Source organism: Eupeodes corollae, chromosome 3, assembly GCF_945859685.1.
Source record: "Eupeodes corollae chromosome 3, idEupCoro1.1, whole genome shotgun sequence".
In the NCBI taxonomy this organism is placed as follows: Eukaryota; Metazoa; Arthropoda; class Insecta; order Diptera; family Syrphidae; genus Eupeodes; species Eupeodes corollae.
In genome coordinates, this window is record NC_079149.1 from 13544646 (window position 1) to 13569063 (window position 24418).

Genomic DNA, 24418 nt, shown 5'->3' on the forward strand with positions numbered 1-24418 from the left:
TCGTTTATAACTACAAACTCGGACCCCACGGACCTATGTGCTCCTTTTTTAATGCGGTTCGGTTCAGATATTGTTAATCCCGTGCACTTTGTGCATACCTCCAATGAAGGTGCGTCGAGTAGCACGTGCTAGTAACGCTCGAGTTCCCAATCAATTAAGTTTGAGGTAAGCCTTCTTCCGGTTCTGATATTTATCTTATAAGTGTGTTCTCCCTTTTAAGAGTGTTTTTAAATTAAATGAAAAACATCGTCGTCGTTGTCTTGTGTGTAATTAATAAAAATTCATAAATTATGTTCCAATTGAAGGCCATTGCGCGTTGACCTTTTTTATATTAAGATTAAATTTAATTTTTATAAACATCTTTAACCTCATCTGGACGACGACGAAGACGACGAACGACAAGCAAAGAACGACGACGACGTGTCCAGTCCACATTGATCGCCAGGAAAGCGAATTTTTATGTTTAAGTTGATGTCTACAAAAATAAAAGTTGAGTTGAGTGATAAGAAATCGAAATGGAAGTGATACTTTCTCCTCCCCTCGTCTCGTCTGAAAGTTTTGTATGAAAGTTATTTTAAACATGAATAATGTATAATGACGATAAGGTGGACTCAATTTTGTTCTTTTTTTTTTTGAAATTCTCGGTAGTAGATTAGAAGTAGGATATGGTGTTTGTGGTGGACTATGGACCATGTCGGTGGAATTTATTTATTTTAAAATGAACTCATTCGAAATGAAAAGTGTACCTTTACCTCATGTGATAAAATACCTATATAAGATTTAAAATCATTAAAACGCCTGATTGAGTGTTCTTTTGATTTGATTGATTTTGAATGATCCCACTTGGCTTCGAAGCTTCGGGGGATGAAAATTAAGTCTGTAAGGGAGATACAAACTAACTGTGGGTTATAAATACAAGGAATTAAAAAAAAAGTTTATTATGCTGTCTATACTGTTGTTAGTTTTAAAATGATAAGAGTGTGACTCATCAGTCATCAGAACCTAGCTCTTAAATACCACTCCTAATCAGTCTACCACGTCAGGTTTTTGAGATATTATTTTTTAAATTTGAAACATGCTTTAAGTCTTTATGTGCTTATCCAAATCCATGAAGTAGTTTTGTCACCAATACAATGTGTGATGTTTTTCCAAATGTAAAATCCCTGCCGCAATTATTTAGTTTAAATATTTATTTATCTTTATAAAATTTTGGACAAATCTTAACAATTTAATAGATTTCACATGTCTTGCATTCATTTGGAAGAAACGCTTAACCATTCAAATTTTGTTTTTTCAAAGAAAAATGTAAATTTCAGTAGTAAAGTTTGTAACAAATACGTTTCATCACCGTCGTCTTTACAAGGCTTTTAAAATGTATTTTAAAAATATGAAAATGAAGTTGTAAACCGGTATTTTAACGATTTGAACAGATAATCAAAGTCGAAGCTCGTATTTCAAATCAAAATTCAGAAGACTCATAACTTACGAGAGTTTTCAGAATCTAAGTAAGATACTTAAATGATTTAAACTGTATCTAGAGGAAGAAAAAGATTTGTACCTAACAATTTCATCACACAATTTATTGTTAAGATTTATATGTTTTGTTTTAAATTGGCCAAAGAAACACCGGTTTGTGATGTCTTTAAAACTTTTAAAGAGGCGTTTTTTAAAAATCAAATGTGGTAGAAAAATTATAAGATGAGATTTTAATTCATCCTTTAAATTGTATTTTTTGGTTTGTTTAACAGAAAAAAAATAATTTTGCAGAACAGTCATATTCATAATTCTTAATGATTGGGGCTAACTTTTCATAGAATATTCCAAGAAGTTTTTTTTTTTAAATTACAGCCTTTCGACATTATTTTCTTTAAGGTATTATAATGCTCTAGGACAGCAGTTCCAAATCTTTTTTAGTCGCGGAGCACTTTTTGCGTGAGAAAATTCACGCGGCGCACTTCGTTGCGCATATGATATTTTTCACAGTTACATGTAGCAATTTCAATAACTTTTTTTTTTTAAATTTCGTTTATTTTATTCAGGAAACAGTTTCTACAACGAACTACACAAGAACAATGTTAACTTAACTTAATAAGGAATTAGACAATTATATTATATGCATTAAAAATATGTACATGGAGTTTCTTTTTTAGTGGGAATAATGTGCCCGCTTATTTTTGTATAAAGCTGAAATATCTGGTTGATTGGGACAACCGCAACCGTATATAAGGTTCTGTATCAAGAAGGAATCCAAATTTTTTTTTTAGCTCCAACATATGCAGAAAACCCTGATTCGCACATGTATGTATGTGTTGAAAACGGCAGAAGAATTTTTGTTTTCTCTGACAATAAACTAACCCCGTCTTTCAACATACACCAGAATTCTGATAAAGACTCCTTTGTTGCAAAAAGATCTTTTATCGAAGAATTTGATGTCAGGTTAATCACGCACTCATACTATAGCGTTATCAGGGAAGGTGGTTTTTCCAATGCGGAAGAGTACGGGTTCATTACCCATACGAAGCTAACCAGAAAACATACTAGGTGGATATGAAACTCATTTAAAATATCATCGAGAATGTCCAAATCTATTCCTTCTAAATTCTTTGAGGACTGGAAAGCTGTCTAGATTTTGACTTTGTATAGATTCAGCCAAAACTTGATTTTATTTTAAATGCTTCTATTTTGTCACTGCCTTTCCCTGAAGTGATAGGCTCAAATCATTTTTTTTTAAATATATATCTGACATATACGCCAGTTTCAATAACCAACGTTTATTTCACAACATGTCCCCCAAAACAAAGTTGTCGTCAATGAGGAAGATTCTAACTCATGCTCTCATTTCGAAAAGCCACGTCAGTATTTTTCCGCGAGAAAGCTACCGTGCTTCTGCGTGACGAATTAAAGACGTATGTAGACTACCCATGTCATCACACAATACTTTAAAAAGCCTCCTATTCTTTGTGCGTACAAAAAATTGTCAATCAAATTAAAAATTTCAGCACCAGTTGTAGTAGTTGGCAACGGCTTGCAGAAGAGCCGATCTTCTTAAAAAGACTGTACTATTAAAATAGCAAACCCTGCAACATCCGTTGATTCATCCATTTGAACCGCACATTTTTTTACTTTTATTCGTAAAAGTAAAGCAGCTTTCATATTCTTGTCTCCGATTCGTCTTGATATTGTGTTATTTGGGAAAGGAACGGTGTCAACTTATTTTTTGGCCTTTTCACCCAACAAACATTCAACAATGTATTTAACACATGGCTTTACCAGTTTGCGCTATTCAGAAACCTACCAAGTACGACGCCATCAAAGCATTTCTGTTCACTCTCTTTGAGTGATAAGTAATATTGGTTTGAGATTATGTAAGTTCACTTTTCTTTTGAAGAAATCAGTCGGTTTGCTTTAGCAATCTGGATGAATCCCTGCAAAGTGACTTCAAGTCAGAAGTCAAGGTATTAAATAATTTAAAACCTGTATGATATAATATATTCTGCGATCTACTTGTTGTCAAAAATGGAAGCCTGAAATCACCACCATTTCTTAAATTATGTGTTTACACATCAGATACATAAATTATTTCATTATAAAGATAATTAGGTAACATATTATTTTTTACTTTGAAGATAAAAATAAGTACATTCATTATTGTTCTTTTGTTAATGTTTAGCCATTTTAGTGTATCTAACATAAGTTGTATCGCTGTTAACCTATTACACATGAGAATACAGCGCATTCCCCTGTTTTGCAATTTTTGCAGAAACAATATTGTTGAACAATATTCAAAATGTGGTTTGATCATTACATTATAAATTTTAATTGCACAATTCATAAATACTTTACCTCTTATTCTTTGGAAAAAATCCTATTTTCTTAGCAATTTTATTACATATGTTGTTAATGTGATTTTCGAAACTTAATTTTTTATCAATAATAACTCCTAAATACTTAATTTCTTCAATCTTTTCAATTGTCACTTCATTAATATTAGTATTTTGTACAGATTCTCCATAAATTATAATAGCTTTAATTTTTGAAGTGTTAATTATGAAATAAGATTCAATATTTTTTAAATCAGCAATCAGTTGATCGATACACTCCTCAGCAGATCTTCCAGACACGCATATAACAAGGTATCATCCGCAAACAGCCTAGTCTTTGCATGTCTTATTACATTTTCCACGTTGTTTATGTAAATTATGAAAAGAAGTGACCCCAATACCGCTCCTTGAGATATACCCTACCCAGCGTTACATCCAAAACTTCTGATAATTTACTTGACACTTTGGTTCTCTGAGTTCTGCTTGATATATAGCTTTTGAACCATTGTAGTTCCACTCCCTCAATACCATATCGTTACAGTTTTTTCAAATGTCTCAAATGTCCTTTGTAGATCCAGAAAAACCACAGTAAAACTTACTTGACGTGAACTTCGGTTTTCCATTGCGTAATTTAAAGATTAAGTAATGCTTCACAACTGTGATTTTGGCTAAATGCAGACTGGTAATCCGTTAAGATATGATTGGCTTCCATATAATTCTGCAGCTGATTTGTACAACTTTTTCAAGAATCTTACTCTCCGTCATAAGCATGTTGACCGGCCGAAACAAAAACACTCTATATGAAGATATTAATCCTCGGTAGACATCTTGGTTTGTCTACAAGCTAAACCGGAGATCAGCCTCATAAACTTGTTCTTAGTGTGCGTTTAATTTCTCCTCTAATTTCTAAAATTTCCCCAAAAAACTCAGTAGTTGATTCTATGTATGCGTGAAAACACGTCAATTTTTCTCGTTAAATTCTTCCACATAACAAATACAACAATGTAAACAAATGGGTTCTGGAGGGTAATACGTGCGAAAGATTTATGTCTTCATATAGAGTGTTGGGTGATAGTTTTCATAAAATTTGATGTTTACATTTACCCCCCTGGTTTTTTAAGTAAACGAAAAAAAGGGGGTAAATGAAAACCCACTTTCATCTGCATTTAAAACAAAAGCTGACTTATCGGGACTTAGTAAATTGAACTCATCATAAACTTTTTTTAATTTCGTAAAGACATCGAATATAATTTCAGCTTTTCGAGCATCTTGGCGTGCTTTTTGTAAATGCTCCGGTTTTTTTAGAGAAAGGTTTGGATGCCGTGACATGAAACTCCGGTACCAATCGTCTCCTGGCCTACCATTTTGGAAAGGGGTAACCATTTTCTCTGCCCTTATATAGGTACCTACTAGATCAAGGACGTGGCATCTTTTGATATAAAATATTGTTAGATCAACACCAAAGCCATTGAAAATGGATATTTACAATTACCCCAAATTGTTCACTTTTACCCCATTTCGGTGTTTACATTTACCCATGACAGGAAAATAATGGGGCAATTGTAAACAGCCAATAACTTTTAAATTTTTGTTATGCAGACAAATAAAAACATATAGCATGCATTTATACTTATATTTCACTTTCTTAAATATAAAATTTAACTTACTTTGATCGCTTCTGTTTGTTTTGCAACAGTTTTAATTACCACTGAAAAACTTAAAAGCATGGAAAAACGAATGACTCACGGCAACGAACAAAACATAAATAACCCTTTAAAAGACAACGCCTTCCTCGCGTCAATATGATTTAAATATAATGTATTTTCAAATAATTTCATGGCATGCTTGATATTATAAACGGTTTTGAGAAAATTAAGTGCGTTTACAATTACGCCAGTTCACAATAACCCCCTTGTATTCCAACTTACATTTGTTACCTCATTATCAATAAGCTCACTACGGAAAACGTTTTCTTTAAATGCCAATGTCCGAATAAATTTTTTAGTAGATATTTTATTTATAAAACTAGTTTCGATAAGGATTTCATTCTATTAAATTAGCCGAGTTTTGCGTTATTCTTGTTGGTTCAGTCACTATTTGTTTAAATGGGTGTCCGATATACTTTCAAAACTTCTTTTTCTGTAAGTCCCATTAACAAACCAATTGATATTAAAATCACCCATTCTTATAACGTCTACAAGTTAAGAACAGAGATCTTCTATTTTATCTCCAAAGAAATCACAAAAAAATCGTTCTGAAGAGTTTTGTTTATGAGGTGATCTATAAACTGCATCTAAAGTCATATTTATATTGTTTAAGCTCACTTTTATTACTACCCACCAAATAATTTTACCAATTGCAATTTTACTAATTTCCTCGACTTGCAATTCTAGTTTAACAAAAAATAGAAGAGAGAGACAGAGAGAGAGAGAATAGAGTATGACTAAAAATACTATCGCAGTGTATAAAGAACCGTTTTTATTAAACCTTTTTTCTTTTGACATATAAAATATAAATGACAAGTATTGCGTTCCTAAACATTTCGACCTCGAGATTTTTATCCAACATGACATTAGGACGGTAGAGATGGATGAAAAAAGTAGGTCTCCATTCGTCTATCTATCTGTCCTCGCAAGTACTGCCCAAACCATTTGATCGATTGGCTCAAAATTTATAAATTAAAATTTAAAGGCGATTCGTGGTAGGCGAGTTTTTCATTAAAGTTTGAACGTTGACATTATGTATGAAACAATACATCATTTAAATGTCCACCACGCGAATTGTTGCAAGCATTAATTCTTTTGAGGTAATTTTCGACCACTTTTTGACACATATTGGGCGATATCTCAGCTATAACTTGGCGTATATTGGTTTTTAAGTGCTCAAGAGTGGCATGTTTTTCTGCCTAAACACGGTCTTTCGCGTAGCCCCACAAAAAAATTCAGCGGTGTCGAATCGCATGATCTTCGTTGCCAGTTGATGTCAACAAGACAAGAAATTACGCGGCCGGGAAATGTCTCCTGCTATAAAGCCGTATTCGCTCGAGTTGTGTGGCATGTGTCAACGCCTTGTTGAAGCCACATATTATCCAAGTCGTATTCTTTAATAGCAGGCCATAACGTTCTAAATTGACGGTGACAGTTCGTTCCATCGTCGTTTTTGAAGAAGTAAGGTCCAATCACACCTCCGGACCGAAGAGCGTACCAAACAGTGACTTTTTGTGGATGTAATGGACTCTTTTCAATTACTTGAGGATTCTTAGAACCTTAAATAAGAAAATTTTGTTTATTAACATATCCACCGAGTGAGAAATGTGCTTCGTCAGAGAAGAAAATTTTGTTCGAAAAATCGCACGCCCGTCCATCGCCTGTTGTTCAAGCACCAATTCGATGTTGTTGTGTGAGCTGGACTTTATATGGATGTAGGTGTATGTATATCCAAATGCAAAATATGTCATAATAAGCCGTAAGACAGTCCTAATTCCTGAGAACGTCGAGGAATCCGCATATTCAGATATTCGGCAACAATTTCACTTACAGCAGTGATATTTTCAGTGGCACGAGCAAGACGATGATGCACAGGCCTTACAATATCTGTAACCAATCCAGTCTCTCAAAATTTCTTCACAATTTTTTTAATTGCTTGTTTCGTAATGCACGATATGTGGCTGTAATAGGTTTTAAAAATGTGTATGTGCTGCCCGATAGCTAAGCGATCCATTTTCGTTTGCAGTCATTTGCATTCCTTGAACTAACATTTTGACCAAGTCAACTAGTTAGTTTTTCAATTGTCATGATATTAAAACTGGGAACTTTACTTCACTAACCTCTACCTTCAGTTCATTATACGAAAACTATCAAAAACATTATTGTCTACAAAACACTCCTCAGGCAAGCTACAAGTCCATCACGATTTGTATTTTGTATTGCAAAGAAATATTAGTTATGTATTTCTCTTCCAAATTGACAAGGAACCCTTTTACACAAAAGATTAAATGAAATTTTGCAAACAAATAAATAATTTATGGAGTAATAAAGTTCAGCTTTCAGTTGAATTAAAAAAAAACATCATCAATTGTCATTGATATAAATTCACTTGAATTGATAGTTAGGGAGATTTTTCTTTACTAACTTTCCAGTCAACTTTCCAATAAAGGTCCTTAATTGGAAGGCAATTTTTTGGCAACTGGCCAATCAGACACTAAAAATTTGCCTTGCATTCAAGTCCATTATTTCGCCTGAACCTACCCAATGTCAGACTTTCTACTTACAAAAAAAAAATGGTTAAACAACTAAGTTTGACAGATGTAAAATTCAGTCCAATACTTTTAAAACCGCAAATGGATAATAATATAAAATTTAATTAATGTCATTGGTTGGTGAAATATTTGGGGTCAACTAAATTTTTTTTTATTTCCTTTCTATTCCATTCTGAAATTGATATCTCTATATTGGTTCTTGAGATATGTACTTCGAAAAATGGTATCCCGAACACGTCGTACACACTTACACACTGACATCTCAATAAAAATTTTTGATTTAGATTCGAATGACCTTGAAACGTGGTGAAAAGTCAACATTTTTAATTGACAAATTAGACCGATAACAATAACTTCCTATGTGAAGTTTAGTTAGTTAAGTTATTAAAAAAAAATGCATTTAAATCTTTGAAGATAACCTTATTTTTCAGGGATATTTTTAAATCTTAAAATACAGTTACTAATTTAAAACAGACTCATTGATTACTTACTTACTTGTGCGACCCAGTTGTGAGATTTATGAGTATCAGTTTGCTGTTCAAGTGCTTCTAATTTTGATGTTTGTACTTAATTAAATATATTTCAATTTAAATCTTTTGGTGCATTTGGGCGTATACGCAATTAAAAACAAGAGGCAAGAAAATATAGTCGATTCAAATTTAAATAAATTGATGTAAAGATAAAAAAACAAGTATGAAGATTAGGTTTACAAAATTAAAAAAGATGTTAGTTTTCTGTTTACTAAAATACAATTATAGACACAATTTTTCCTTTCCAGAGTAAAGTTTATAAATTGTTTCAAATTGAAAAAGTTAAAATTCTCGAGGTCCTGTGAAAATATTTGAATTTCGCATCAATTTATGTGAAAATTTGGAAAGATTCCATTCAAATTTTTAATCTAAATATTTTAATTTTTAACTACGTTTATAAATGCATCTGTTAAATATATACAAATTAAATTTGATATCAGCTCCCATAATATTCGAGACAATTTTATCGTAATCAACGTCAAGGTTAAAATATATATTGCACACAGCAACAAAATTTGGTTTTAGCAATCAATTTTTATTGCAATAAAATAACACCCACAACTTTTAATTCAATTTTTCCAATCATATTATTTATATTTTATATCAGCACCTGCATCTATTTAATAATAAATTCGTTTTATTTAATTTTATTTTAAATTCCCAGACATTGCGGTCACTTTTTTTGATATTGATATTATCTTATATGAGTGCCTATAATATAAAACAGAATATATTTATGTAGAACTATCTAAGTGGAATTGATTTTTAAGATATGTGTTGTGGCTAAAGCCTAGTACATACTTCCTCGTGAAGTGAACGTTCGCCAGTGGAGAAAGTGAACTTTTGAAATTGCTCACTGGTACACACTTGTGAGTACACGTTGTGAACATTTGACTTCAGCTTCACCAACAGTTCCCGTACATTTTGCACGTGAATTGCCCGTGAACGAAAACTCTCCACTTTGTTCTCCACTCAGCTTCACGAGCAAGTTCACGGGTGAACCAAAAACTGAAATTTGTATGGGTTCACGAGATGGTTCACAAGTATGTACTACGCTTAAAGCCTAGTACATACTTCCTCGTGAAGTGAACGTTCGCCAGTGGAGAAAGTGAACTTTTGAAATTGCTCACTGGTACACACTTGTGAGTACACGTTGTGAACATTTGACTTCAGCTTCACCAACAGTTCCCGTACATTTTGCACGTGAATTGCCCGTGAACGAAAACTCTCCACTTTGTTCTCCACTCAGCTTCACGAGCAAGTTCACGGGTGAACCAAAAACTGAAATTTGTATGGGTTCACGAGATGGTTCACAAGTATGTACTACGCTTAAAGCCTAGTACATACTTCCTCGTGAAGTGAACGTTCGCCAGTGGAGAAAGTGAACTTTTGACATTGCTCACTGGTAAACACTTGTGAGTACACGTTGTGAACATGAACAAACCAAATGTCAAAGCTTCACCAACAGTTCCCGTACATTTTGCATGTGAATTGCCCGTGAACGAAAACTCTCCACTTTGTTCTCCACTCAGCTTCACAAGCAAGTTCACGAGTGAACCAAAAACTGAAATTTGTATGGGTTCACGAGATGGTTCACAAGTATGTACTAGGCTTAAGGAATAAAAGTTCCAAATTTTTAGATTATGACTTTTCTTTAGAATTTACAAAATAGGGCTTCAAATTTCTGAAAAATATGTTAATTATAATAAATGAAATACAAATTTTAATTATAAGTTACGTTTAAGACCTTTTGCTTAGAGCGCGGATTTTAAAAAGAAATATTTGAAGGTTAGGTTTTAAGCAGCATTCACATGAGCGCGACCAACGAACGACGAATGACTTATAAAATGTGAGTTTATATACGTTTGAAGACATATTTCCACACAAATTCTTTACAAAACGATAGCAATATAGTTTGTATTTGATTTATGATGCATACTTTTACTTTTCAATATCATATATTAATACATTTAAGAAAACTAATTTATTCGTCGCGAAAAAAATTGAAGTTGAAACGAACTGTCAAATTTTATTCGCGTTCTGTTTTGGTAACAACGGACAGGTTTACACAAGATAAGGGACTAAAACTGCAATTAACAGCATGCAAGTAGCTCGTTAACTTTGTAGATGTCATTAATCAGCCCTATCATGAATTCCATCGTAATCGGAAATTTCTACGAATCCCGAAAAACTGTATCATGAAATCCCTTCGTAATGCAAAATTGTATGAGATTTTTCACTACGAACGGATTTCATGATACAATTTTTCGGGATTCGTAGAAATTTCCGATTACTATGGAATTCATGATAGGGCTGAATTTCAAACTAGGAGCTAAACTTCACTTTTACCTTCAGTTGGTCGTGCAGGAAGTACCAACAAATTATTATCAACCTAAAAAGCTCCTTAAACTTTAAAAAAATGTTCATTAAATATATAAATCACAGAGCTTTGAGGTTCAGTTTTTAGTTGAATGAAAAAACATGATTTTGACATAAGTAAATTTCACTTGTGGAATTTTCAATTTATTTTCAATCTAAATTTGTCAAAACAAAATGTCTTCCCAATTTTTGAGAAAATCTGAACTTAACCATATGAAAAAACACATTGTTGAGATTATGAGAGATTTTGCTTGAATAAGTTGTTAGTTAACTTACTAATAAAGTTCCCTTAACAGAAAGGCAAAAAGATTAATCTTAAAAAGTCTACTGTTTAATTAAATGATCGATAGGGTTTTAAAATAGAATTTCACAGCTGTAACTTTTGAAGCTTTTGACATTTAACAAGTAAAAAATAGGATTTAGCTTAAAATGACTGCGTTCAATCTCGTGTTAGATAGGGTATCTTGGATAGGTGGATTTTTAGATACCTTGTTGAACGAGTTGGAAAGCTGTATTGACTTAGCTTTCAAAAAATAAAAACAACTTTCAACTGGAGGTAGATCTAGCAAATTGAGCAAATTGGTCATTTACAGAACGAGAATAAAATAAGTCAATTTTGAAGCTTACAAAAATAGATAATAATTACTCAATTAGACGATGAAGAGTCTATTATGTACAGAACATCCTCAAATACAACAAAAATTTGTATCTGTTTGTTTGTTTGTTTACCAACACATACAAAAAGCTGAAATCAATATTCAAGCTTCCTGAAATTCAACCATGTGTGAAATCAGCTGTTCTGCCAGATACCTACATAACCCATAAATTCTTGAATACCTTTGGATTTCTTTTTTGACATCTCAGCTGTTTTTGATCAGCTGTTATTTTAGACGTAAAAAACTAATAAAAGGTATCCGGATACCCTAGCTGTCTGAGATTGAGATTGAACGCAGCCAATGAAACGATACATGCTTCAACAATGCATTGAAGTTGTCACAATTCACAATTCGTTGCCAGAGAGAAACGTTTTCTGAAAGTGTTATTTCTGAAAGAGGTGATCACAATTGGCCACCAAGAGCTTCTGATCTAACACTTTAAAGCTTCTTCCACATGAGAGAAATATCGAAAGCGACATCTAGGATGCCGCCAACTAATTTATCCTCTTTGAAGTTGATAATATTGGGAAAATCACCAGCGCCACCAACATACCCTTAGACTAAAGCGTTATGTTTAATATAGCTTTTGTAAAATGTTTGGTATTAAAATCCTTTCTCACTTAAATTATGAAAACCTTACAGAAATTTTATGTTTTCACATAGTGACTTTTGCATAATTTCACATTAATTGAGACAAAATTTAAGTTATGGGGCCTCGCTCTTTCATCTTCAAATACTTTCATTTTTCCTCAAAATCAAAAAAAATTAACACAAAATATTCGTCGTACAATTTATGTTCCATATACAAATCCAAACATAATTAAGGTGGTGTCAACTAAAAACATGAATGAAATTCTACTGCCATATCGACACCTCTTTAAAAAAAATAAACGCAGATTATTAAATCTTCTAAAAATAGTTCTGCGTGCAGCTTATCTCCTTATAATACAGAAAAAGAAAGTTAAAAAATAAAACATCACTATATAATTCAAAATAAAATACATTTTTCATTCAAAATTATGTACAACCTAATAGTGCTGATGTTCTATTTATTATTACTCAAGGCTAAATTCATACTATTGATATGAATAGTGAATTGTCTAATCATATACAACTCCATAAGATGCTGAAATATTTTTGTTTCATCAATTAACTTTGTATCAATTTATACAAAGCATAACAAATTCAAATAGTTCCAACCAGAACAAAAAAATAACAGACACAAACTGTCAACACGCGTGCAGCTTATAAAAGAAAAAGTCACATAATCCAAAGTCTACTTTCTTAATAAAACAATGTCGCTGATAGTGATTTATTCTGTCTCGTCTTGAAAACAGTTTCCAATGCTCCCACGTTATTGTTAGACATTAGAGACATTCGTCTAAATGTTAATTTCTTACAATAAAATACAACAAAATGATAAGATAAATATAATTATTTCGCCGTCTAAAATAACACCTTACCTTTTAATATATTTACGTACCTAGGTACCTGTGTTTTCATCATAACAAAGCTCCAGAGCTCTCTTTCTTCGCATGTGGCACTGATAATAATAAAGCAACAATAAATCAATAGTCTGGTATACCTGGGTGCTTTGATGTACATAACACATATCATATCCGAGTCTTGATCTACGTCATAAAATAATATGGGCTTATAAGCTTTATCTAATATCTTCAGACGAATCACCCCATTTTTATTAACCGCTACGTTTTCTTCGTCAGTGATATGCCATTGATTCTATAATCGAAAGCAAAAGCTAAAACACTCTGGGCATGTCCATGAGTTCTATGCTCGTCGCTACACTCTGTCAACATTTTCAATAAAAAAACATATCAACACATTTTTTTAAAATACACAGCTGGTTGTCGCTGTTCTCGGTTCTTCGATTTGAGATTTACGGAAACTTTTTTCACGCCCTACCAAGTGGTTTTTGTGATATCCAATTGAACTTTGGATGTCTGGTTAGAAAAAAAGAATAAAACCTCAGGTTTTGCAGATAGGACCGTTATCTTAGCTCTCCCCTGTAATGCTCACAGCTCACACGTAGGCAGTACATGTTTCCGATGATATTTCAAATGACAATAACGAAGCCAAGGATAAAACTCATAGATAATGGGAAGAACTATATAACATAAAAAAAAACTGTCCTATAAAGATGTCCCTACCCTTTTGTGATACATAAATTGAACCTTTAGTACCATAATTAAAATCAAACCCCATTTAATCGCATCAATATAATAATGTGTGTCCTAGAACTATTAAATCTGATAGACTTTACCCGTCTTGCTGATAAATTCAGCACAATTAATTGCGATAGTGTGAATTCCCCTCAACTCAGGGGCAACACAAAAAACCAAACGTCAAAACGAAGGATCATTTGTCAAAAATAGAACAGCGAAATATTATAGCAATCACACTTCCTGTCAAACAAAATTCTACACGAACAGATTTTATTATCCTCCAATGATATGTCATTTTTCATTGGAATACTTACTTCATGGATTAATCCGGGTGCGAAATGGTGCGGCGCGGAATGGTGGTGGATGATAACAAATGCCCCCTGTAGGTTGAAGCGATTTTTGTTTCGTTTCGCTTTTATTGCCATCGGAGTGATCAGAGTTCAGTTTTTTCCGAAAGAAACACGACATATGGCGGCGAAGCTATTATCATTGTTTTGTGATACTCTATTATGAGTTTCATGGTGCGGAATCCGGATTGATCCGGATTAGGGCTGGATTTGTTATAAGTTATTTGTATTTTGATTTTTTTTTTGTATTTATTTGTAAGCTTTTCAACTGATAGTGCGATGTTATTGGACGAATGGACTAGGACTGCGGTGCGGATCGAATAGGATCGATGTTTGAATAGAGAGTATTTATTATAGAAAGTATGAGGATTGAGGAGGTATGTAGAGGTACCTCTCGCGCGACTTATCTCCCTTATATCGCTTCACTATACTCGCTGCTCTGCTCTGTCCAGTAAGAGATGTTTGAATTTATTATATTTTATTTTTATATTCCAACTGGAAGAGTTCAAATTGGGGTCATCGTATTATTTTTATTTTATATGTAGGCTAGAGGTAGGTATTGGGATTTTACATTTCACATTTTCCAGTTTAATCTAGTTTTAGAAATTCATATTTCCAGTTTTTGTCAAAACAAAGTCTGGAGCACGTAATTAGTCTGTTTTGTAACACAAAATTTATAATGAAAATGAAATAATATTGATTAATTTGTGCTCTACTAAATACATTAAACAGATTAAAGCACATAAAGCGCTAAAGTACCTATTGATATGTCTTTTGAAATTTGCTGTTTCGTTTTGAAAAACATATCATCAACACACTTTTCATTAATATATTTGGAGAATGTAAAATGAAGGGCTGATTACATTCGAAGTGTTATAAGGACCTAATTCTTTAATCCTTAAACACATGAGTTGGACATCGGTTTGTGTGTCATTAATTTGTATGATCTACACGACACAATTTGTCTGTTCGATGACTTTTTTCATTTCTTTCAGTGAAATATGTTTATGTCGGTAAAGTAGAACATATTGTACATTGTACATATAAGTACTGCAGCCATCAGCTAAAAATAAAAATCAAAACAAAATTAAGAATTGTCTCTTATCTTTTGATATGATGCGCAAAAATAAGCTAGTCAAAACATTTTGCAGCTATCAATTTTAATGCATATCTACATATACCCCCACAGAGGCGACCGCAAGATTACATATCTCAACGCGCGCTGTTTTTTTTTAAAGAAGACAACACTAACCAATAGCAACACTCCAAACGACCGCAGATCGTGTGAGCTTTTCTTGGTTGATGTTTTTGACAATATGCCTATATTTATTGTGGAGTTTTATGAATGGAGTTTCAATTAAATATTAAGACTGCGTCTTATAAAATTTTTACCGAACCCAATAGTTTAACAACCACAAAACTAATCACCATATTAACAGATGATATAAATTTATTCTTACAACTTTCGATTGGCCAGGTACTGAATTATGGTTGAACGGATCCATTCAAGTTGAATGGGATTGAGATAAATATGTATTATAATTCGCTGTTTGAATTTTCCATTGTACATACTTTTTTAATTTAGAGGTTACATTTTGACATTTACAAAACAATGAGAATCTTCTATAAGAAATTAATTAATTGCAATTTTGCTATATTGAATCGATTATGGAGTATTGGCGAAAGAGACAGTATCTTTTCCCTGAACCCAAAAATAATTCTAAGTGTGTTAAATCACAAGATCTCTAAGGTCAACTGTGATAACTTCTTTGAGAAATAACAGAACAACATTTTTTAAAGACTTCAAACTGAAAATTTAAGTAACATTTTAACATGACAAATGTCAAAGTATTTTAAAAATAACAACCACCTAAATAAATATTTTAGATTATTCAAAATGACACCTCTAATTGAAGGGCCATGTATGTATAAATTCTTATTTGTGTTCAACGTTCCATAATAACCGAACATTCAGTACTTAATGTTATAGTTGCATTTGACATTTGAAATTTAAGCATTTACATATGCTAACACTTTTAATTTTATAAAACTCTGAGTTAATTTATCCAAATAAAGAAATAAAGATCTTGAAGAACGACTGTGAAATAAAATGATGAAACGTCAAAATAAGAAATGACAATTCTCAAATAACATGTAATTCCTTTGTGTTTTGACATTTGAAATTTGAGCATTTATTAAAACTTTTAATTTTGTATAACCCTGAGTTTATTTATCGAATGTGAATTTAATTATGGTCTTAAACTGTTTTAAAAACATATTACCATAAATTTAACATTAACCCCTCAGATGATGTTGCACTAAAAATTGTGCCTCGAAACACTATTCACTTTTAGCTTTGTTTGTTTTATTGTTAATTGTTCTTATTCTTTCTTTCTTATAAACTTAATACAAATATAATAATAATAAAAATAAAAAACGCAATAATATGCAACTTCCTGACAATGACGTTTAAAAACATTTAATAATAAATAACCAGACATATTACGAAAAAAGATAACGGTAAATTTATCGTAAACAATATTGTTTTCTTAATTTTCAATTTATATCAAAATTCTTAGGAAATTTGTCTGTTTATATTTCCTACGAAAAAATTAAGTTCTATAACAATTCTGAAGTCTTTCAACTCATATCAAACAATTATAAAGCTTTTCGTAGAAATGCAACCTATTTAAAAAGTGCAAACGGAAATTCTTAACACTTTTCAAACAGAAATGCATAAGGCATTATAATAAAAATGTAGGTTCCGTTCTTGAATATTATTTTTTGCTGCTCAGAATTTTAATGTTATCAAACGAAGATAACGCACCCAACATCAGTCTATATACTTGACTTTGAATTATAAACACACAAAAAACCCCACGGGTAGACCTTGCGTAACATTTTTTATCACATCATCAATGAACAACAAGTAGGTAAATATAAATAAATAAGCCTACAGACAATAATTTTTAAAATACAAATATGAAATGAGAAACAGATGTCCTATAGTTTTCTGCAATCTTCATCACTGAAAGTCTAGAATCGGATGTTAGATGACATTATAGGAACTATTCGATTCGTGTATAGAGATCCCATAATAGACATTATACCTTTCTTTTTTAATCCTTTGAGACAGATCCAAATGTAAGTCGCATATTATAAACGAACAGATCTAAGTGAAACTCATCTTTTTTTTTTGAATGAATATCAAAAGCAAAAATGATATTAAGGGTGTATTATCGCCCCCAATTGATCATGCATGGTTATCGCAAGTATAACGTATACGCTGAATGCCGATACCCGAATCCCCCATCTGGAATATCCACTAGGGACAAATTATTGTGCAAACAGACATTTTAGCGATAAGACCTCCTGCCGCTCCTCACTTATTACCGAACAGACACAATGCACTAGCGTACGTTTTCATTAACGTTTTTTCAACATCATGGGTGGCTCTGCTTGCCTGTTGGCTGATGATGACTGTATACTTTACTTTTTTTGTTGTACTCGTCGTAGCTGCTATATCTGCTAAATAATTCGATAAGCGTTATCAAGTCTGCTGGCGGGCCGTCTGATACTTTAAAGTATTACACATCGGTCTGCCACTAATTAGTCGCTAAGAATCACTCAAATGGTTTAGTTCAGCTCTCTAGAATAGAGCCACTATACTGCGTATACAGCAAAACAATAATATTGAAGAAAAACTTTATTAATAACTAATCACAGTTTTAATTAATTCATAATAATGGAATATCGGTGCCCAAGTTTTAGCCCAAAAGTTGGAAGTTTGGCTTATACTCCGCCATACACTTACGGATATGATTTTCGTGGTCCGTCACTGATGAGTGAGGATGAAATAGCCGCCCATCATTATATGCGATTTCCAACACCACCAGTTACCCCGCCACGGGAATCAACTGACATAAGCAGAGTGTCTTTGTCACCGCCAACATATCAACACGCAATCGGCAGCACCGTGCATAGCAGCAGTAGGAAGAAGTCGGTCATAATGAAAGTCAGCTTGGACAATCAAATAACTGAAGTTAACACCGCCACTGTTGTAAAGGAAAAGGACCACGATAGTAGTGCTTGTGAAAATGAATTGATTTGTTGTTGGACAGATTGTGGAAGGTAAGTTTTGACACTTAATGCGATATTGCATACAACGCATAATATTCTAGAGTTATTTAAGTTTTAAATAATTTCACGTTCCTCCAATTAATTTATTTTGTAATTCTTTTATTTACAGAATTTTCGAAAGCCTTGAATTACTCGCAGCTCATGTTACTCAAATCCATGCCATCGCCTCGCTTGATGGACTCTACTACTGCAAATGGGAGGGTTGTTCGAGAACGTCAAAAGGCTTCAATGCTCGCTACAAGATGCTTGTTCATGTCCGTACCCACACAAAAGAAAAACCCCACCAGTGTCATTTGTGCGACAAGAGTTTTTCGCGAGCGGAGAACCTCAAAATCCACATTCGTTCACACTCGGGAGAGAAACCATACGTATGCTCATTTGAAGGCTGTCGCAAAGCATACTCCAACTCATCGGATCGGTTTAAGCACACCCGCACCCACTCAATGGAGAAACCATACGTGTGCAAAGTAGTCGGATGTCAAAAACGGTACACTGACCCATCTTCGTTGCGTAAACACGTAAAAACGTTCAAACATTCTGAACAAATATTGAGGGAGGAACCCAAGCCAATGATTACAGTATCCGATGACAGTTACTCACCGCTGAAGACAAATGAACGATATATGCTGGAGGAATCATATGAGGATCAATTGTATATATCGTCGGAGACGTCACCTCGCTCTGAGTGCTATAGTCGTTTTCCCAAATCTTTTGATCTTAAGTATGACAGTTACTATTATGGACCTCATGTCCCCACAGACCCATATTGGCTAACTGCGAGTACTCATAGTCATAAATTTGTTCTTCCCATGGAACCGATGGATATGGACTCACCTTTGGATCTCAGTACAAATAGAAGATAGTATAAAATTACACATCATCATAATATTATTATGTCCAATCATGGAACACAGCTTTTTCGTCTAGTCTTTTGTCTTACTTAATGTTTTGTTTTGTATTATTAATTAATTATTTATATGCATATAACTCATCTCTTTATAGACTTTTAATGTTATTTTTAAGATATGCAGCTAAAAAGAAAAATAAAGACTGTTAACTAATAAAAATTAATAATATTAAAATTTGTCCTCTTATTTACTTGAAATTTGAATTCAAATTAAGGAAGTTTTGAAGTACGAAGGAAGAGCTTTCAACTAAATAAATAGAAAATCTGTCTTTATCAATTATCAACTATAATACAATAAGTCATAGTAGGAACCAAAGGTTTCATATAAAAAGCTGTTACGCAAAATAAATAATAAAGGTATGCGTAGGAGTAACTACATTGACATTAGATATGGACTGCTCATAGCCAACTTTACATTGATATTATCTGTTACACCATTAGCGCAGATATTCCTTGATTTTTCAAGACCTCTCATTACATTTTTAGACATCCTTTGGAATCTTAAAACCTCCCTGGCAATTTCCGTCGATATTTTAATACCTTAATATCTCCCTAGATTTTTTAGCTTGAATTCTCCAGACCTTCCTTGAAATCTACAGGTCTCCCTTGATAATTCCAGACCACCCTTGATATTTCAAGACCTTCTTTGAAATCTCAAGGCATACCTTGATATTTCAATACCTCCCTTGGATTTTCAAAAAGTCCCTTGAAACTTTCAGAACTCCCTTGGAATTTCTAAATCTCTCTTAATTTTGCAAGACCTCCCTTGAAATTCGCAGACCTTCGTTTATATTTCAAAACATCTCTTAGAACCTTTAGGCTAGGCGCGCACATGCAACTTTTTCGAAAAAAAATAGTTCGATCGTTAGTTGCCCAAACATCACGCACATAAGCAACTCTGAAAGTAATCAACGATATAAACCAATAAACAATAAACATAAACTACATTTGTCTCTCCCTTGCACTTACAGAAAATTATTCAACGATTTAGTTGAATGTCCGCGTAGTTACCTATAATTCCTTGTGACACAAGCTATGGAATTGATTTGAGGTGATTGTTTAATTTGTGTCAAAACACATACTAAAAAGTTGCTCGAATGGGTGACAGAATGGTTTCTGCATGTGCGCGGACTCTCATATAAGTCTATAGTACTCAGTTTAGAAGCCAAATAGTTTCGAAACTAAAAGTTGCAAGTCGCCTAGCCTATGACGAGTAGTTTGCTATTTATTGTTTTAAATGGTAAGGTAGTGCGAATTGTAGTTAAAGTTAAAGAAAAGAGGCACAAACAGTTTGGAAAGTAAAGAAACTAAAGAAAAAAGAAGAAAGATGTATAAACGTCTAATGGCTTGGATATACATCGTTATATTTTCGTCGATTATACCCATATCAATGTCATTGGCTATAATAAAACGCAGGTATTATTATCATGGACCAATTTGTGTTTACCTTCGCCGTAGTCGCTGAAATTTAAGTTACCGTCATCACTAAACGCCACCCAATAGAGTCTCCCGGTAATAGAATAAATAATAGGGCTCATATACAAAAATGTCACTTAATTCTGTGTATTATTTTTGTAATACCTGCAAGTCAAGATTCTATAAAATCATGAATAGTTTTTGAAAAACAATTTGAAATAAACGCATTCATTTTCAAAAAGTAAACGAACATACCTATTCCCTGTCAAAAAGGCATAGGTTCAAAAACAAAATTTCCCCTGAACCAAAAACACTCTATATAAAGATATAAATCTCCGGTAGACATCTTGGTTTGCCTACAAGCTAAACCGGAAATCAGCCTCATAAACTTTTTCATAGTGTGCGTGTAATTTCTCCTCTAATTTATTAAATTTCCCCAAAAACCTCAGTAAGTGTGTCAATGTATGCGTGAAAAAGCGTTAATTTTTCTCGTTGAATTCGTCCACATTACAAATACAACAATGTAAACAAATGGGTTTTGGAGGGTGATACGTACGAAGGATTTATATCTTTACTAGAATGTTTTTGCCCTGAACTTTCGATCAGCTGTTAATTAATCAATTTAGTTTTTCGTTCAATTAACGGCAACGTAGTTTGTTTGTTTACTTTGAATATTTGTTTTTGTATTCTTAAAAAAAGTAAAAATAAATCAATCCTTAAAAACAAATGTAATTATGGCTTATTCAACAATCTTCAATGCATTCGAACTCCTCGTCGCCCAAAAAGCTTCAATCCGTCCCAAGCTGCATTCTCTATCCACAGACTTATTTCCATCGAATGGTCCCGCTGCTAAGTCTCTGATAGAAATCACTGGTCCAAGTAATTCCGGAAAGACCCTTCTTCTTAACGAAATCATAGCCCTCACAATTCTACCAACCTATTTCAATGGCAAGGAATCAAATGTTATACTAATTGACTTGGATCACAAGCTATCAATCCCTCATCTGATGAAAGTAGCTGAAAAGATCATCAAGAATTCCGGCGAGAAGACCAGCCAAGAAGATATACAATTCACAATTGAATTGCGAATGCAATCTGTTCAGATTATAAACTGTTACACTCCAGATCAGCTCGAGATGGCAATGGACACCTTGGAAGACCTATTGGTAGCAAATCCCGATATAGCTTTATTGGCTATTGATAATATTGGAGCCTTCTATTGGCTTGACACCGAAAAGAAGCTTCTAAAGAAAGAAACTCATTATAGAAATCACATAACAAGACTGAAGAATATCTGTAGGAAGCATAATATCGTGTGTGCTTATACGATGGAGACGAATTATATTCAGTCGAAGGGACTTCGAGCAAATATCGATTATAGATTTGAAATGCAACAAAATTCCAATGATGGATTACTTGGTATGACTGCTATTGAGTCGGCTCCTGGTCCTTCAGTTGATAAGATAATAAGAGTTGATGAATTCGGGATGCACTTTATTTAGTTATTCCATTGTTTATGAATCTTTATACCTACGTAGGTTTTTATTTATTTTTAAGTTTTAACGTTAATAAAGCCGCTTTTCTATTTTAATTTTTTGAGTTTCTCTTGATATACATAACACACAAGAGTGGTATGGGGAATGCTATGTTTCTTTGAAGACGTCTTACAGCCAAAAAAAATGCATTTAGGAAGTGGCACCTAGTTGAAAATCACATTTATGCTACGGAGGTTATTGTTGCAACGAAAGAAATAACAGTAAAATGGTAAGGAGCATTGAGATTATTGACTATTCCCTTCCTTTCTAAGCCTCGAATGTTGGCTCTTTCCGTTGGACAAAATTTATTTAAAAGTAAATATTACTTCTGAGAGGTATTTTTTAAGAGAATAACTAAGCTGTATTGAACTAGATAAGGAGCTTTGTTTGATAGTACCGACCAATAAAATTACAGTCTTCCAATGGGTTTTGATGGCATCAATTCAAATGCAACTCCATTATAACTTTTTAAATATATCTTAATTCATGAAGTATTTTTAATAAAATTCGTGAAGATTTTCCAAATCTAAAATCCATATCTTCAATAATTAAGTTCAAATGCAAATTTTTAAGGTTTTTTTTTTAAATTTTCGAAAAATATTCTAAGTTGATATATTTCACCTGACTTGCGTTTATTTTCAACAAACGCCGAACCATTTTAACAGAAACGGCAAAACAGATTGAAAGTTTTTGTAACGATTTTGTAATCTTAAAGTTCTTGAAATATATTGAAAAAATATAAAAATTTAATTGAAAACAGGTAAATTTTAAAATTTGAGTAGAGTTAAAATCGAAGCTTGGATTCGAAATCAGCACTAAAAATGTAAGTATTTTCCAAATCATTTAATTTACGGCTTTCCAAAACATCTAGGTATAGTCAAAAAAAGATTCATAAGAAATAAAATTTTTCAGAAACTGAATTAAAATAATAATGTCATCTAATTCATTTTTAAGAACGATGTTGTGTTTTATATTAGCCTCCTTAAAAACATCGTTTTAAGTTGTGCTTAACATTTTAAGATTAGAAAAAGACACCTCTTAACCGTGTTCGGGAGGAAACAATTTATGGATAAATATTTTAGAAACTTTACAGACATGAAATGTACTCAAAATATTGTGATAAAAAGTAAGGTCCCTGAAAAGCCGCTTTGCAAGGAAACGGCTGGGAATATACTATTTAGCAAATTTTTTGGCAAATCAATACCCAACAGCCCATGTGTACGCTAGATGTACTACAAAGATGTTGGGTAAGAACCTAGATTTGTTCTTGTTTTTCTATGATTAGCACAAACTCAGAGTTTTCTAGACATTTAATATTCCAGAGACACGTTAAGAGCATAAGGAAAAAGATTTTGAACTCTTAAAAAATACAATGGAAATGAAGCACAAAGCGTGTAAAAGGCATTCTACATTCGCGTAGTGCGGCTAAAGAACGAATCTCCATACTTCACAACACAGCCAAAATTGGGCTCTAGTGTAGACTGGTGGTTCTTCCCTGAAGCACGAATTTCGTGGCTAAACTGTTAAAACCTAAACTAAAGAGGAGGAACGCAGCTGACCAAGTTAAAATTATTGTAAAAATGGAGTGAAGTAAATGACTTAATGATGTTATTCCCACTTATTGTGAAGATCAACTATTTGAAATTGATAATTGAATTTTTTCAATCAATTTTATTAAATGGTATTGTGAGTGTCAACTGTCAATGAATTGTTGATACATTGTGGATTTGTATCAATAACCTATTGTGAATGGAAAAATTGGTATTGCGACAAAAAAAATTCATGGACTTTCTTGTCAACTGGCAATTTTTTTTTTCAATCGTAAATTTGTAGTTGATGAGTTCGTGTTTGCTGAAAATATAACAAAAAAATGTGAGTTTCAAATTATAAAATCGTTAATTTTGTATTTTAAAGGTCTCAAAAAGTTATTAGTAACAAAAAACAGCTTAGGGCCGCCAGAACGTACTTCCAATAAGTGGCAAAGAGTATGGTTTGACCTAAAATGCAAAACAAAGAAGAAGAAAATTGAAAACAAAATCGAAATATCAGCGACTGCGGGTGGTCGAAATAGACTTCACCACTTCAGCGATATGGAAGAAGCTGTTGTAAGTTTATTGGGTCTAAATACATGTATTAATCCACCCGGAAGAGAATTTGGTTTGGAAACTATTAACACCTCAGATGAAAATGATTTATTGACTGAAGAAGCCGCATATGAACGATCAACCCATCAGATTGACCCGGAT

The 24418-nt window shown here is 32.9% G+C and overlaps 2 protein-coding genes across 2 annotated transcripts; both read left to right on the plus strand.

The window, feature by feature from the left end:
- The first annotated feature begins 69 nt into the window (after positions 1 to 69).
- On the plus strand, positions 70 to 19381 carry LOC129952390 (zinc finger protein GLIS2 homolog). The gene is made up of 3 exons (XM_056064945.1): positions 70 to 165; positions 17940 to 18305; positions 18424 to 19381. The coding sequence occupies exons 1-3, from the start codon at positions 104 to 106 to the stop codon at positions 19175 to 19177; spliced, it is 1182 nt and encodes a 393-aa protein (XP_055920920.1). The 5' UTR covers positions 70 to 103; the 3' UTR covers positions 19178 to 19381.
- A 1904-nt stretch (positions 19382 to 21285) lies between these two features.
- LOC129951081 (uncharacterized) lies at positions 21286 to 22228 on the plus strand. Its single transcript, XM_056063090.1, has one exon. It carries the CDS (start codon positions 21372 to 21374, stop codon positions 22137 to 22139), a length of 768 nt encoding a protein of 255 aa, XP_055919065.1. The 5' UTR covers positions 21286 to 21371; the 3' UTR covers positions 22140 to 22228.
- The last annotated feature ends 2190 nt before the right edge of the window (positions 22229 to 24418 follow it).